The sequence below is a fragment of the Micropterus dolomieu genome, linkage group LG05, assembly GCF_021292245.1.
Source record: "Micropterus dolomieu isolate WLL.071019.BEF.003 ecotype Adirondacks linkage group LG05, ASM2129224v1, whole genome shotgun sequence".
In the NCBI taxonomy this organism is placed as follows: domain Eukaryota; kingdom Metazoa; phylum Chordata; class Actinopteri; order Centrarchiformes; family Centrarchidae; genus Micropterus; species Micropterus dolomieu.
The window spans coordinates 5,859,487-5,874,972 of record NC_060154.1 but is presented as its reverse complement, the minus strand read 5'-3'; the positions used below and the strand labels follow the sequence as shown (position 1 = coordinate 5,874,972).

At 37.7% G+C, this 15,486-nt stretch overlaps 1 protein-coding gene across 4 annotated transcripts in view; it reads left to right on the top strand.

Moving 5' to 3' along the window:
• Positions 1-15,486, top strand: part of LOC123971105 (contactin-associated protein-like 4) — an 81,632-nt gene that overhangs the window by 39,051 nt on the left and 27,095 nt on the right. For all 4 annotated transcript variants that reach the window (XR_006825124.1, XM_046049721.1, XM_046049723.1 and 1 more), the window contains exons 9-14: positions 1,132-1,238; positions 6,211-6,330; positions 6,483-6,683; positions 9,235-9,397; positions 11,526-11,653; positions 12,287-12,457. Coding sequence is in view for 3 of the 4 variants with exons in the window: in XM_046049721.1 (XP_045905677.1) it covers positions 1,132-1,238; positions 6,211-6,330; positions 6,483-6,683; positions 9,235-9,397; positions 11,526-11,653; positions 12,287-12,457 (890 nt within the window). In the remaining variant the exon portion in view is untranslated. The remainder of the gene's footprint in view (positions 1-1,131; positions 1,239-6,210; positions 6,331-6,482; positions 6,684-9,234; positions 9,398-11,525; positions 11,654-12,286; positions 12,458-15,486) is intronic.

Here is a 15,486-nt window from a genome sequence, read left to right as displayed (position 1 = left end):
ATTTTAGAATCTATTTTATAGTCAAACTCTGCTGGAATTGTATCGTATTCTCCTCATGGTATGTTGCTGTAGATGATAGAATTACTGTTAATGCAGTGCTGTTGTGTGTTGTACATTTTGCCCACCCGACTGCAAATACAAATGAGCTCACTAGTATTCAGCTATAGTTGATTTAATTGAACTTAAAATAAAATAGGCTAAATATAATTTTGCAGCTGACTTCCTAATATTATCACCTCACCATAAATACATTGTCATTTTGTGTAAAATTATCCACTGCACTTCCTATGCAAAACACTACAGCCTATGATAACACAGAGCAGAGTGGAATTAAGGGGTGAGGGATTAAAGGATTCTTCTGTTTATGTACATGTTTTTTGTTAAAAATAAATAAATATTCAATGGAAGAACTGGCTAGTTAGCATGATCAGTGATAGCCACAGACAAATAACCATAAAACTTTATACAGAAAATCAAACAAAGTAGGAAAGGGCATAAACCCAAACATCAGTGACCAATGGACGGTAGAGGTGATGCCTAAGAAAAAGGGGGAAAAAGGTTCATCCCATAAAAAAAAAAAAAAAAAAACAACAACTAGATCTCACGGATTCCACTCATTTTACGTCTGTAAGTGGAAAGAGTTTGATCAGAAACTGTTTATAAAAATGTGTCCCGTGTGCATCTCAGGAGCAACTCAAAAGATGGGAAATAATTAAGGACATTAGTGTGGTTCCATATCTAGAAAAAAAGGTTTTTAACCCAAAAACACTGAATAAATAATAGAATGCGACTTTGTTCTTTGAGAGACAGGTTGGGTGGGAGTTCAAAAGTTTTGTCTCTGGCTGATGCAATATTAGTTAACAACCCTAACAATGGGGTGTTTCAGATCAGCTACTTCTCAGAACTTACATCTGTGTTCCACTTGACATGAAAATAAAGACTTGTGAATTTTTGTTATAAGACTGCTTTTATACAGGTCCCTCCTACACACTTTATCAGAACAGACAGGTGTGCTGAAGGCCTGTTGTTCCTTTTCATACAGACACCCTTTTAGAAACTTTTTAGAGAACTTTTCAGTGGCACTAAGGTTCTCTCTCTTTGTCTGTATCTGTGTCTCTGTCTGTATTTCAGGTGCTCCCCCAGTCATTGTGAACACGGAGGTAGATGTACTCAGTCATGGACTACCTTCCACTGTAACTGCTCCAACAGCGGCTACAGAGGAGCCACCTGCCACAGCTGTAAGCAACCAGCAACAGGGCATCTGCAGGTTTTTAAAATACTTGAAGCCTAAAATATGGTGAAACTCTTCCAGTGCAGCCAGTACTTTTTATTGGCCTTATTTGTTGTCGTTATTATAGTTCCTCCAAGAGTCATCCTCAGTCAGTATCAGCTGACCAATATTCACTGTCCTACAGCACTAAATTTTGGTCTCCACCAACTCCTGATGGAAATAGCTCGCTCTTTAGCTGTTAAATGCTCAACTATGCTCACCAGTTAGTAGCTAATTGTCTCCTGATTGTGCTGGGCACTGCAGGTAGCGTACAGTGGCTTTACACAGTGAAACAGTGAGCGTGAACCGACACAGTAAAGTTGTGGGCCTTAAAACCAATACAACTAAAGCTAAAATATTTTGTAGATGTAAGAGGAACTGCAGTCGAGTGATCATTCTCTATGGGTTCATCAGTATGAGCAACATCTGTTCACAAACTGTTTCATAGTTAATGTAAAAATAGTCATTAATGCAGCTTTCGTTAGTGCCGTAGTTCTGAAGTAAGGCAAGCAAAATGAGACAAGCTTAATTAATTCCTTCTCAAAAATTGAAATGTAAACACCAGCAATGCCTGTTTTATTATCTGATCATGTATTTCAGTTATTACATTGCATTTACAATTGCATCTACAGTTTGCTATAAATAGATTTTTTTTTATATGCTTTCTCTTAACATATGAGTTATGATGCAGTACGTGACAGATGTTCATAGATGAGGAGCTGGACAAGTCTGGATGTTCATATTCTAAAAATACTGGATACGTCTAATTCACTCAACTTTATTTTGAACTTTATTTATATCAGGAGGGAAAAATAGTACAAAAAACATGTAAATCTGTCAACTAAATTGAAACTTTAAACCCAACACATAGATGTTCATAGAGCTTGTATGTCTTACAAGACACGAGAATTATGATTATGCTGGAAAAAATCTAACATGACTGTGTTAACATACAGTAAAAGCTTACAGTTGTGAAAAATTTATTTCATGAGCTATCGGCAGGTTTTTTATTAAAATTCAAAACACAGAACATTCTTCACTCCATTTTGCTGAAATGAAAAAAACACACTTTCTGTTTTGCTGCTGATGAGAACACTACGTATGGGTGATTGCTTTTAAATAATAGGCTTTTACTTTTTTGTGTGCAACATTTGATGTTCAGCTGGATAGCAAATCTCGTGCTTGTGAATGAAGCCTTCGATCAATAGAGAATAGGATTATTACAGTATTCCAAACATGCTCTCATTGCATCTGCTTTAATAACACCGAGACTCCATGTCCCCTAACACTTAATTTCCTTTTGTGTTTTTTTTTTTTTTCCTACTCCATTGTTTCAGAACTTTAATTAGCTGTGTTCAGTTGGGAATAGACTCAACAGATTGGTGGTACTTTATTATGCTGAGAAAATTAGACTTCCATTTAATTTTAAGTCTTTAATTTATGTCTTAAAGAGTCTTATTTTTGTCTTTCTGACACCTGCAGATGGCCCACAATCTCTGGAATCTCTTATTTTATTTGTTGATCATTTTAATTGTGTGTGTGTGTGTGTGTGTGTGTGTGTGTGTGTGTGTGTGTGTGTGTGTGTGTGTGTGTGTCAGCGTGTCCAACTGTAGCCCAGTCTGTAAAGTTATGTGACAAGCTGCTTTTCACTTAAGTCCCATTGGACATGATGAAGCAGAGGAACATGCTCAAATCAAACATCCGTCACTCAAACTGTATCACTTTGTCACAGACAAAAAAACCTAGGATAAGGAGCATGAACAATGGAAGCATTTTCTCATGTTTCTAAAAAAGTATGATTAATTACATTTCCTCAACTAAGGAAACTATCTGTTTTGTCTAGAGTCTGATTTGAAGAAAGGCATCAGGTGAAAATAAATGTTGTGCAATGATATTGAGTGTGTGTGACAATATTTTTCTCCTAAAATGTAACAGCAATTTTATAAAATACTCAAAACAATGATTAAAGCCACACTGAACATTTAAGTTACACATTTCCCACCTAACTGCATGAGGTACCTCAAGTGCATTTTAAGTTAAACACGCTTTTAGTACAAAATGAGCATAAATAAACATGATTTTTCTTCTAACTATATATTACCTGTAGGCCTGTAGACACTTGTAAATAAGTAAGTTTGCACTAAATTTGATATGCTGCTTCTTAACAAAAATAGCCTGGTTGCTAACACACAATGCAGAAAAACAGTGTCACTTTACCCACTGAGAGAAAGCTGAAGAAAGAACAAAGGGATGGCACCCCGCTGTAGATGAAAGCCACAATTTTAACCCACTTCCCACTTCAAACAGCACACATCAACCACAACGTCAGAGCAAAGGGTGTGAACTTCTTTCTACTTGCTTAGTATTTTGATTTTCAGAAATATGAGGTCTCGAGGTAGTTCATTAAATCATAAAAAGAAGCAATTGAGAACCGAAAAAACATAGGTTTACTCTTAAGTAGCCAGTAAGTAAGAACAGCTTAAGAATAAAATATTCTTTGTTCGGTACAAATCTAACCTTTTTTTGCAAACCAATTGGGAGAAAGAACCCTGGGGTTCCTTATCAAAATTCCTTCACAGCTTGTTATATTTAGTCTTGAAAGCAGCTAAACTACAATATATGAACAGTTATTTTATTTTTTTTTGTAGTTGTAATATTGCTATACAGGTCAGAACATTTGAACTACAATGAAAGACTTCCTGTGAGGCTCAGAACAAACTGGAAATCGTTCAGCTACCTTCCCTGAATTATCAGGAAAAAAACAGAAAGGAGAGAAGGGTAGAGAGATAGAAAGATGAAACCTTAAAAATAAGAGGACTGGAAGAAGTCATACAGAGAGAAATATAAAGGGAGAGTGAGGAGAGGAGCGAGCGGGAGGCATACAGCAGGAAGAGATGGAGGCAGAAAGCATGTCAGAACAGGAGAGCGAGTCCTAAGGCAGACTGTTCTTTCTACATAAATGGATTTCAACTTATAGACTGCCTACAGTATTTTAGGTGAGTCAAATTAGAAATTAAAGAGATTCGGGCTTTGATTACATTGCCAAGCACTGATTGAATCTTTCGGTGCTCCTGTGGTGTGATCAGCTCCAGGCTGGATCAGGTTTGCCACACATACACACTGCTCACCTCTGTGTTTCGTTGTTATATCTGGGTGAAAACCTTTCTCGAGCTGTATCAAGACACTGTCTTGGGATAAGTCTTTCACTAACGTGAGAAAAAGAAAAAAACACATATGTAGAATAATGTGGGAAACTCTCTACAACTGTTCATAGATTTACTCCAATGACGTCTTTCACTATACTTAAGGGAGTGTGTGACAGTCTGTGTGTTTGTGTGTGTGTGCTACAGAGCAAACATTATGTAACCAGAGGGCTTTATATAATTTGTTTTCACCTATTTTTTTTCCATAGTTGCCAGTTTGATTGTTACATAACGGTTTTTAATTGATTTATGCCTTTTTTAATTGTTAATCTCATTGGCATTCACTTCTCCCTTGTTATCTACATTACATAGAGTACAGCACTAATGCAAATAGGGTTGGGAATGTAGTTTTCCTAAGGGGCAATTCACACCTAAATGGCATTTGCAATATAGTCAAATGAAGTATGGATACCGAACAAGCAGAGAACAGCTCAAGTAATCAAAAACTAGTTATGATTCGAGAAGAAATCTAAAAGCAAAATGTTGATTTTTGGCAGATTTGTTGAGAAGGCAATTACAATAAATGACAAGATATTTTATGGTAAAACTTAGGACAAAAATTAATATTCTCTATTATGTGATGCATAAGTTGATCGTTCACTAACTGTACACTTTCTTAACTCTGGGAGTAGAAAAATACAGAATTACCATTATGATTACAACAGGTCATATTAGATGGATTGCTCAACAAAATTTGGCTGCATCTCTGCTGTCTCTTGTGAAACTTCTGCCATGACACATATGAAGCGCACGCAGTGTTTGTTCAGGCAGAGCACTGAAGTCACAATCACTTTCCTTGATCGGAGTCATTTGTCACAATTTCATTGGCTTATTCATTAATAATCTGTTCAGCTACCAGCTGACTAGTAACATCCAATCACATTCATACACAAGATTTATAACGTTTCACTGTTACTCTGATGCCAACTCTGACTCCCTCCACCACCGGAACCTCTTCTTTATGTCATTGAAGCTCTGGTATGGTTATCTTTATTCTTTTATTTTTTTTAGCTTCAACAAAGTACTTCACACACTAACAATAAAACCAAACAGCAATTTAAAATCACACATTGTCAATAAAACATGAAAAGGCAAAACCTTGTCAAAGCAGACCAGTAAACAGTAAACCATTTGCACTAAATGATTAAATTCTTTAACACAAACTTCTCTGACGCTGGCGTAATGGAGCCAGTAATGTAGGGAGTGGGGTAGTCCCAGTCCCACTTGCTTTTAGGAATTTATATGGGCAGTGTTTCCTCACAAATCCTTGGCTCTTATTAATTTCAAATTTGGAATTGGTTCTTTATATCCAACTGTTGCTATGAGATCATGCAAATATTTTGTAATGGAGAACAACTGTATATTAATCTGTCTTCCTTGTTAATACTGCCCACTTACATGGTTTTGATACACTGTACTGTAGGTACAGGTAAATAACAGATAATAATAACAAATATTGTTTGTTTTCTTTTGTTTTTTTTATTCTTTATTTTTACAGGCAAGTCATTAAGAACAAGTTCTTATTTACAATGGCGGCCTGACAAGTGGGGTAACCACTTAGGGAAAAGGATTTAGGGCTGAAATACAGTACATTAGAAATACATACAGTTTTAGCAATTACATAAAATACAATTAAAAACACAACACAAAATTATTATGTAAAGAAGCAACTGCAAGTGTCCGTGAACAAAACATAATAGTTTTGTTGATATCCTTTAATTGCATTTCCTTTCACAGCGACATACAAACAGTCATGTGAGGCGTACAAACACAAAGGCAACACATCAGGACATTATTACATAGACGTAGACGGCAGTGGACCAATCAAACCCCAGCTCATCTACTGTAACATGACAGGTAACACACAGATACAGCATCTGCTATATCACACAATTCAACTCACTATATTTGTTCATGAAAGTGTCATTTTATTTTGTGTAATTTCATCCAAATTGTTGATCAGATTTTTTAAAATTATTTCCCTCTTTCTCATTCTTGCTGTCCACCAGAGGACAAGGTATGGATGGTGATCCAGCATAATAACACAGAACTGACCAGAGTTCATTCATCCCCTGAGAGAAACCAACATTTAACTCACTTTGAATACGCTTCTGAAGAGGAGCAGTTAGCAGCCATCATCAGCCAATCCGAGCACTGTGAGCAGGAACTGTCCTACCACTGCAGGAAGTCCCGGCTCCTCAACACACCGGGTAAGACCTAAACTCTTTTGTTGCATCTAAGGGATTTTTTCAAGTGAGGTGTTTAACTTTTAACGTTAAGCACTCTGAGTGTGAGATGGAGGAGAGTGGTGTGGTGTTGTTAGGGGATGGCAGCAGGCACAAAGTTTTTTACAAAGCAAGGTTTTCTTCAACTGAGGGATCTATATCGGGAACAAGAGTCGTCGTATAAAATGCTGATTTAGTCAATTTAGTAACTAATTAAAACATCAATTACATTTCTGTTGTGTATTTTCTCCTCCTCACTCTACTGCAGCAGCAAAAACTGTATCTACACCATGACTTGATTTATCAAGTAAATCATTAGCTGCTTTTGATTCTGGGTTCTGTTAGTTTTTCTTTTTTTTTTTTTTTTTAAAGGACTTACACGCACAAGAAATGTTATTTAGAATGGATGGTTCAAAGCAAGCACTTGCAACATTTATGCACATCTTAATGTCAAAAGAATCTAAACTTTAATATTTCTCACCTTCACTCATATAAAGAGTAAAATAAGAATACTTGAGTTCAAATTGCACTGAAGAAAGAAGTCCATCTTGTTATCACCAGTGAACCAGCACTTTGTACACTAAAAAGCCTACTTATCAGAATGTTTGTGGGGGAGAGATGTCTTATGATAGAATAGCTGCCCATTGCAACACATCCACCAAGAAGTTGGACATTGCGGTCACAACTATATGTTAGCAGTACTGCAAGGAAAAATATTGGTTCCCTCAAGCTAATTCAGCTGTAAGGACGATTATTTCAAAGTGCATTGTGTGCAGAAGGCTCAGTGCTAAGGCTGGAATACAAAAGATGGCTGACCTGCCTGAAGACAGGCTACTACCTGATCAGCCACCCTTTACCAACATGGGGGTTGATTTCTTCGGGCTATTTGAGATTAAACGTGGAAGGAGCCTTGTTAAACGATATGGTGTGATTTTCACTTGTCTCATAGTAAGAGCTGTGCACATTGAGATTTCTCACAGCTTGGATACAGATTCCTGTATCAACGCCATATGCAGGTTTATATTCAGAAGAGGACAAGTAAAAATTATACACTCAGATAATGGAACAAACTTTGTTGCGGTGGAAAAGGAACTGCGTAAAACATTGGAAAACCTGGATCAGACAAAAATACAGAACACCATGACAGAAAAGGGTATCAAGGAAAGTAAGGAAAGTATTGAACTCTGTGTTACAGCAACAGACTCTTGATGATGAAGGACTCCAAACAGTCATGTGTGAAGTTGAGGCCATCATCAATAGCAGCCCGATAACCCCCTCATCAGATGACACTAATGATGTTGAAGCCTTAACAACTAATGACCTGTTGCTTTTGAGAACACAAGCCAATATCCCACCAGGAGTCTTTGACAAAGACTATCAGTATGCATGGCGTCGATGGAGACAGATAGAGTATATAGCCAATCTCTTTTGGACTAGATGGACAAGAGAATATTTGCCACTCCTTCAGGAGATACAAAAGTGGCTCACACCTCAGAGGAACTTCGCACCATGTGATAGTGTAGTGATAATGGATGACTCTGCCCCTTGCAGCTCCTGGAGTATGGGGCGGGTGATAAAGACATTACCAGATTCCAGTGGTACGGTGAGACGAGTCAGCGTGTAGACTAATAATAACGTACAGGACAGACCTGTGAATAAACTGTGCCTGCTGAAACACGCAATGTGAACAGTTTGAGAATGTTAATAACAGTTTAAGTATATAGTTTTACATTGTGTAGTATGATTTATATTTGTCAGTATAACTGATGTAGAATGTTATATGGCTCTCATGTTGATGATATTTGATAATTGTTCTGCAGTTAGCATATGCAATTAGGGGCTGGAAATGTAAGAGCCATATTAATACTCGTAATGCTATAATCTGGTACAGTGCATCAAATGGTAACGTTTATGTTTTACTGTACGCTGTCCCTTTTTAAATAAAGAATTTAGTAATCTTGAAAAGTGTTTTTTTTTATCAGAAGTTACTGCCTCTGAAGGTTCTTGTGTGTCAAGCTTTAAAGCCAAGAAGACTGCTTAATAGTGGTGGTAAAGCCAATTGAGAAAGATTGCCGCTACACCCATTATCTGTCCAATTATAGCAGGGAAAACAGCAATGATAACATTGTCAAGACTTGGCAGGAAGGCTGTAACAGTTCAATAAAGTGTAGCCACAATAAAGTGTTGGTTTGTGTTGAAATCCTAAATAGATGGGCGTGACACAGGTAGATAGAAGAAGACAAATAGAAGAGGGAAAAGAAAACGACAGGAAGATCTTCCTATGTCCAATTTGATTTGCAAGTCAAGTGTTGACTTAAACAGATCCATCTACACAATGTGTTGTGATGAAAACATAGATGACTGAAAATTCTCTGTTAGGAACATATTCCATTTAACTGTCAATTACTGTAGGATTCACTGTTTGATGATTAATGTGAAATCCATCTTAGTTTTGCAGTAACTACACCATGAAGCAAAAAATGGATTGTGTGTGTGTGTGTGTGTGTGTGTGTGTGTGTGTGTGTGTGTGTTACAGAGGGTGCTCCATTCAGCTGGTGGTTGGGAGGTCCGGGTCTGGGTCAGGTCCAGGCATACTGGGGTGGGGCTATGCCGGGCAGCCGGCAGTGTGCCTGTGGTCTGCAGGACAACTGTTTGGATTCACATCACTACTGCAACTGCGATGCTGACTACGACCAATGGTACTGTACTTTATTATGTGTTTCAGTTTAGATCCTTCGCATAATAATTGCCTTGAACTGCTAGCCAGTCAGAAAGGAGAAGTTTCCATAGCCATGGTAACAAATGATGAGGTTTGCATCAAAATATACATTGACCAGTGATTTATGGTGGTGTCTTACAGAAGATATTATAGATAAAATACAGTTTTTGCCATGCTAACAGCCCAGCTCTTGAAATGTCAATGTCAGTTTGGTCCAGACTCAAATAACTATTTGATGGGTTTCATGAAATTTGGTACAAATATTAACGGTACCCAGAGGATGCATTTTAATCACTTCAGTGTTTCCCAGACCATGAATTCCATTGATTTTGGTGATCCCTTGACTTTAACTTTAGCAGCATCATTAGGCTGGCATGTAGCTTTGATGTCCCAACAACTGTTACGGATTGCCATGAAATTTGACTTTTCATCTGTCTGTCCAATACCTGCAAAACTACTAACAATACCATCAGCCTCTGCTGTACTTTGTGTTTGTGCTACTTAGCAAAGGTTAGCATGTTAATATGCTAAATTAGGATGTTGAACATTGTAAACATTATACATGTTTAACATCTGCATGTTATCATCATTGCATTGTAGCATGCTGACCTAACCATTAACCACTGTGTACAGCCCCACGTAGTCACTAGCATGGCTGTAGTGTTTTATTTTAAATCAAAGTGTAAACCATAGTAAATGATTAAATATGTAAATATAACTCTAGTTCACTGTCTATAAAATAATCATTTGGTTGGACAAGCTTTGAAAAGAAAAATTTAAATGCATCTTTTAGGGAAATAAATAAAACACTGTAAGATGTATTTTGAAGAGACACCTATTGCTTCTGAGACTCTTCAGTAAAATGATTCAATGAGATCTGTCTTGCTGTTCAAATTAAGTCATTAATACGATTCAGTGTTTACCATCACATCCTGCCATACTGGACAGAAAATAGCCATGAGACAGCCGGGACGAATCCCATGTTATATCCAATCCTGTATTTAAATCCTTTTATCTAAGCTGTAAGCAATTCTGTATTTAGGTCACCTTCCAATCCTGTGAACAATTCTACAGTTTAGACCCATTTTCCCATATTGTAACCAATCCTGCTACTGTCTGCATAGCCAAAGGTCCTTCTTACTGTTATCTTCCCGCCTAAATCTTTGCGACTCCTTCTCTATGTTTATAGACTTTCTTCTGACATCAATATCTCATCAGGTTCAGCAGTGCTGTGTGTGCCTACAGTCCTAGATTTATTTTTTGACAAAATTTCACAGCAACAAAGCTGAATGTTGGAATTTGAAACGCCACCGAGCTGAGAGAGTGTGGTGAATGTGCAGATGAATCACTCAGCCTACGTTCATTCGAAAAACAGTTTGACAAAACATCAGCAGACATGTATTAGCTGAAATGCTTGTCTTCATTTGAACATCTAGCTGTAAACCTCCTCTTCAACATCATCTTCTTTTCCATGTCATCCTCTTCTTCTCCACCCTGTCTCCCTCCACCTTTTTCTTCATCTTGTAATCCCTCTCCTTCTCTGTTTTGTTTTCTTGTTCCCTTTTTCTTTTCTACTTACTTTATCTTCTATGCTTCTTCCTTCTCATCATGTCGTCATTATGTTTCTCTTCCTTCCATTTCTCTTCTTCACCTTCACTTTCTTATCATCCTCCTCCCTGTTGTCTTTCTCCTTCTCCTCCTCCACTTGCTTAATTTGTCTCTTTCCTTTCCCTTCTCCACCTCTGTTCTTCATCTACTAATCCACATCCTCCTCATTTTTCACTTTCATGTTCCCTGTCTTCTTTTTCTTCTTTTGCTGCTCTCTTTCTTCTCCTTCTACTCCTTCTTTTCCACCCCTTTTACATCTTCTCCTTCTCCACATCCTCTTCCACATTGTCTTATTATTCTTTTCCCCTTCCTCTTCTCCTTCCGCTCCTCCTTGTTCTTTCCTTTCCTCTTGTCTTTCTCTTCAACCCCACATCTTTCTTCCTTTTGTCCACTTTCCTCCTCCTGTCTCTCTTTTCTTTTTTGTGCTTCCTCATGTCTTTATCTCTCTTTTCCTCCTCCTACTGCTTCATCTTGTCTTCCTCCTGCTCCTTCACTTGCAGGGCTGATGATTCAGGCCTGCTCATCCATAAGGAGACCCTCCCAGTCAGGTCTCTGGTGCTGGGTGACATCCAGCGGCCGGGGTCAGAGGCTGCCTACAGGGTGGGACCTCTCCGTTGTCATGGAGATAGTAAGTCCTTTTCAGTTGCTGTTTATTTGTTTACATGATATTGGTGTCAATGTAGACACCTTTTCTCCACATGTATTGTTGCCTCTTTGGATATTTATGATATTATTTTTAACTATATTCAGTGAACTGAACTGAAGGAATCCCTGTACCCAATCTTCTCTCTGCCATTTAATTTGTTAATCGAAAAACAGGCTGCGGCTAATTACACTGGCAAATTAGCAGACCAATAGTTGAAATATGACCTCCTTTATGCTCTTTAATAACAACTTCTAAAGAAAAGATATATAATACACAAATCTAACTTATATATTTCACCTTGTTTTAATTGCTTCTAATTTCAGCCTTCAGTTTAATGAGCAAACAAATGAATAAATAAACGGTACGAGAGATAAATCAACATAAATGAGGTAGCTTGAGAGTAGCCTTTGTTTTTGGCTAATTAGCTGAACAGTTGGTTAATTTGTTTACTACACAATCTTCATTATACAGCCATCATTATGACATTTCTTTTAATAAACTTTGTTCCAGAATGATATATGCATTTTTTGAAAACAAAATTTACATCCTTTTATATTAGAAAACCAAAAAATAATGGAGGATATGATGAATTCAAGACATTTGTTTATCTCTCAGAAAACTTCTGGAACGCTGCATTTTTTGACAAGGAGACATCTTACCTTCACTTTCCAACCTTCCACGGCGAGCTGAATGCAGACATTTCCTTCCTGTTTAAAACAACATCCTCCTCTGGGGTCTTCATGGAAAATCTAGGCATTAAGGACTTCATCCGGATCGAACTCAGCTGTAAGTGAGAACATTCTGCCCCATTATCATAGAAATGTTTTCTGGTTTTGTTCTAAATTGTTGGTAATGGGAGGACTGTCCTCCATCAAAAACGGACAGCATTCACCAAAAACAACATATGTTAAATTCCCCCCTTAGAATGCGTTTCGCTGGTTACTTCACTCAGAGTTTGACACTAGAAGGCTGTTTTCACATTTCACCGGCTGACAGTTTCTCTGTGCCCACCTTCAATCTGAGTTTAAAATATGTTTGAATATGTATGACATCACAAGTAGTGTGGAAATCATTCATGGTCTAATGTGCAACTTACACAAGGGTGATGTGGAAACTTTAAGCCTCTAGAGAACACTGACTTTCAGTGAAGCAGGAGACAAATTGTGTCCAGACGTTGAACGAAGAAGCATTTTCATAAATTCTGGATTTTTCATGAGTAGTTGTAACTGAATCAAATTTTTAACTAGGTAATTAAACTTTTTTAGTAGAAAACCCATATTAGCCAAATGTGTCTGGAGTGGAAATCCCTGTAGTGACTATAGGAACTCTCATCTGTCTGAAGTAAAGAAGGAAATAGTTTTGGGGTGGATAGATGGGTCAATATAATGATAATGTAAACAAATAGTAATTATTTTAACCAAAACCATGTAGGTCTGCAACGATTAGTTGACTAAATCGACGACATCAACTATAAAAAAAGGAAGAGATGGCAATCTTCTTATTAAGAACATTTCTGGTTGTTCATTTCTTACTGCAATGCACTACAGGAAGTGCTGGAGGCAGTATCGCTTCCACTGTCTGCCATACTCACGAAGAAGAAGCATTCCTGCGAGAAGCGAAAACTAACATTTTTAGTTTTTACAAGTTTTGTCCGCTATTTTGTCTAAATACACTTTTTAGCAGTTTTGAGGCGAGGAATCAGCTGTAGAATGTTAATATTTGCAGTTTTACCAAAGATGATGGCGAATTGAAAATGTGCTCAAATGATTTTGGGCTTGAGCTCCACGAGCGGCCGCAAGGTTAGTGGTGTCAGCCAGCCGGCCAGTCACACCCACAGAGCCCTTTGGTCCCAGTTACACAGATCACTGCAGCAGCAACAGAGGAAAAGCAGTCCTATATGTTCATTTATTTGTGGCGGCCTGCCACAATATCAACGCTGACCACCACATATTGATTTTAGATTTTTTTACTAGGCCTATTTTTTTTAAAATTGTATTTGGTTGCAGATCAGCGCCGTTGTGCATTCGCGCAGCACATCCTCTCGCTCGTCTCTCTCTCTTTCTGTCCAGCGCTCCTGAACACCGCTGCACAAATCTGTACAACACAATGCTATCAATGTCGGAGATCCAGCTTTAAAAAAGTTATTAGTAATGAGTAATGGTTTAAAGTAAATCAAGGAACATCTGGCTCGTGATGCAAGTTATTGCCTAAAACTTATAATATTGTATAAAGTTCCAAAGCTAAACTTTTAAAGCGTGTATAAATCAGTGAATTATAGGAGTAACCTGTCTTATCTTCTTCCCTGGTTAGTGTTGATACTAGTGTTCACAATAAATAGTAAACCTTGTTCACTTCATGGTAACATTAGCTAGTCAGGCTGTGTGTTGGAGATCAGTAATTCAATTGAAAGATATTTAATTAGTTAAATGGTTTAATTAGGGTTAGGGTGTAACAAAAATGATCATGTCTAGTCAACTAATCGAATAAATAATTAACAGATTAGTTGCAGCCCTAAAACCATAATGTTTCTTTACACCTAACCAAACCTTAATCGTAGCTGCTTCGTATCAAAGATTTGTAATTATGCTTTTATGTTTGTTTGTCTGTAGCAGGAAATGCAAGGAACTAATGTTATAGTACCGACCATACTGTAAGACAGGTGATCAGTGTGAACTAAACTGTAATCTCCCTTTAATATCTTGCTTTCTCGCTATCTCACTCTCACGCACACACAGGAGAAATGGTGGCCATCCTCCTCGGGGAAACCCCGGCATTGTTGCAGCGGGGTGCGTCTCTTATCTCGCTGCAGCACTATTACTGCTGTTATTATGACAGCTGGTGTTGCAATGACAGTGGATCATTATTATTGCTGTTCACACAACTGGAGCCAGAGTGCAGGTTCTAAATTAACTTATGCCTCTGGGTTTTTCTATCAAATGGCTCCACATTTCCACAGCAGTACAGCTTTCCCTCCACTGTCAGCATCATACATGACAGATGCGCAGATGTAACCGCTCTTCTAACTTCACCCAAAAATGAGACCGTAGACACGCTGACAGTGTTGTTATGGATGAACAGACTCCATGTGGCCTTGAGCTCACCTCTCTTTATTTTACGCTATGTTTTTAACCCAATAGAGCTGTGTAAATGCTGTGAAGATTAATGACTACTGCATGCTAACCTAGATTAGGTTTGAAGGGTCAGTCCCACGGGGATGACATATACTTACAATGCATATCTTAACAAGTAAAGGCATTGAATTATAACTCAGATGGCATATAGTACATTCTCATGCTTGCTGCTAAAAAATGTAATGTCTTTCTGTGTGATGTATCAACAAGGCGGAGAACATGCCACGTTTACTTTTACTGCAGGTTTACTAAAGTAGAGTTAAAATTACAGGTAGGAGCCTACAGCTGCGTTATTGCCTCTCTGAGGCTGCGCTGTGAAGCTGTACTGAGCTAAATGCTAACATCAACACGCTAGCTCAGAAAGGCAATGTGAACATACTGATGTTTATAATAATAATAATAATAATAATCCTTATTTGTAGAGCACTTTTCAAAAACAAGTTACAAAGTGCTTTAACAAGTGTAAAGAATAATACAAAAAAAAAAGATAAGAGCATGAAAATTTAATATAAAATTAGTAAAATACAATAAAATAAAAGGGATAAAATAAAGTCAAATAAGATCGGGAAAAGCTCTCCTATAAAAGTATGTTTTAAGAAGGGACTTAAGAGTTCACTGACTCAGCCGACCTGATTTCCTCAGGCAGGCTGTTCCAGAGCCTCGGGGCCCTGACAGCAAACGCTC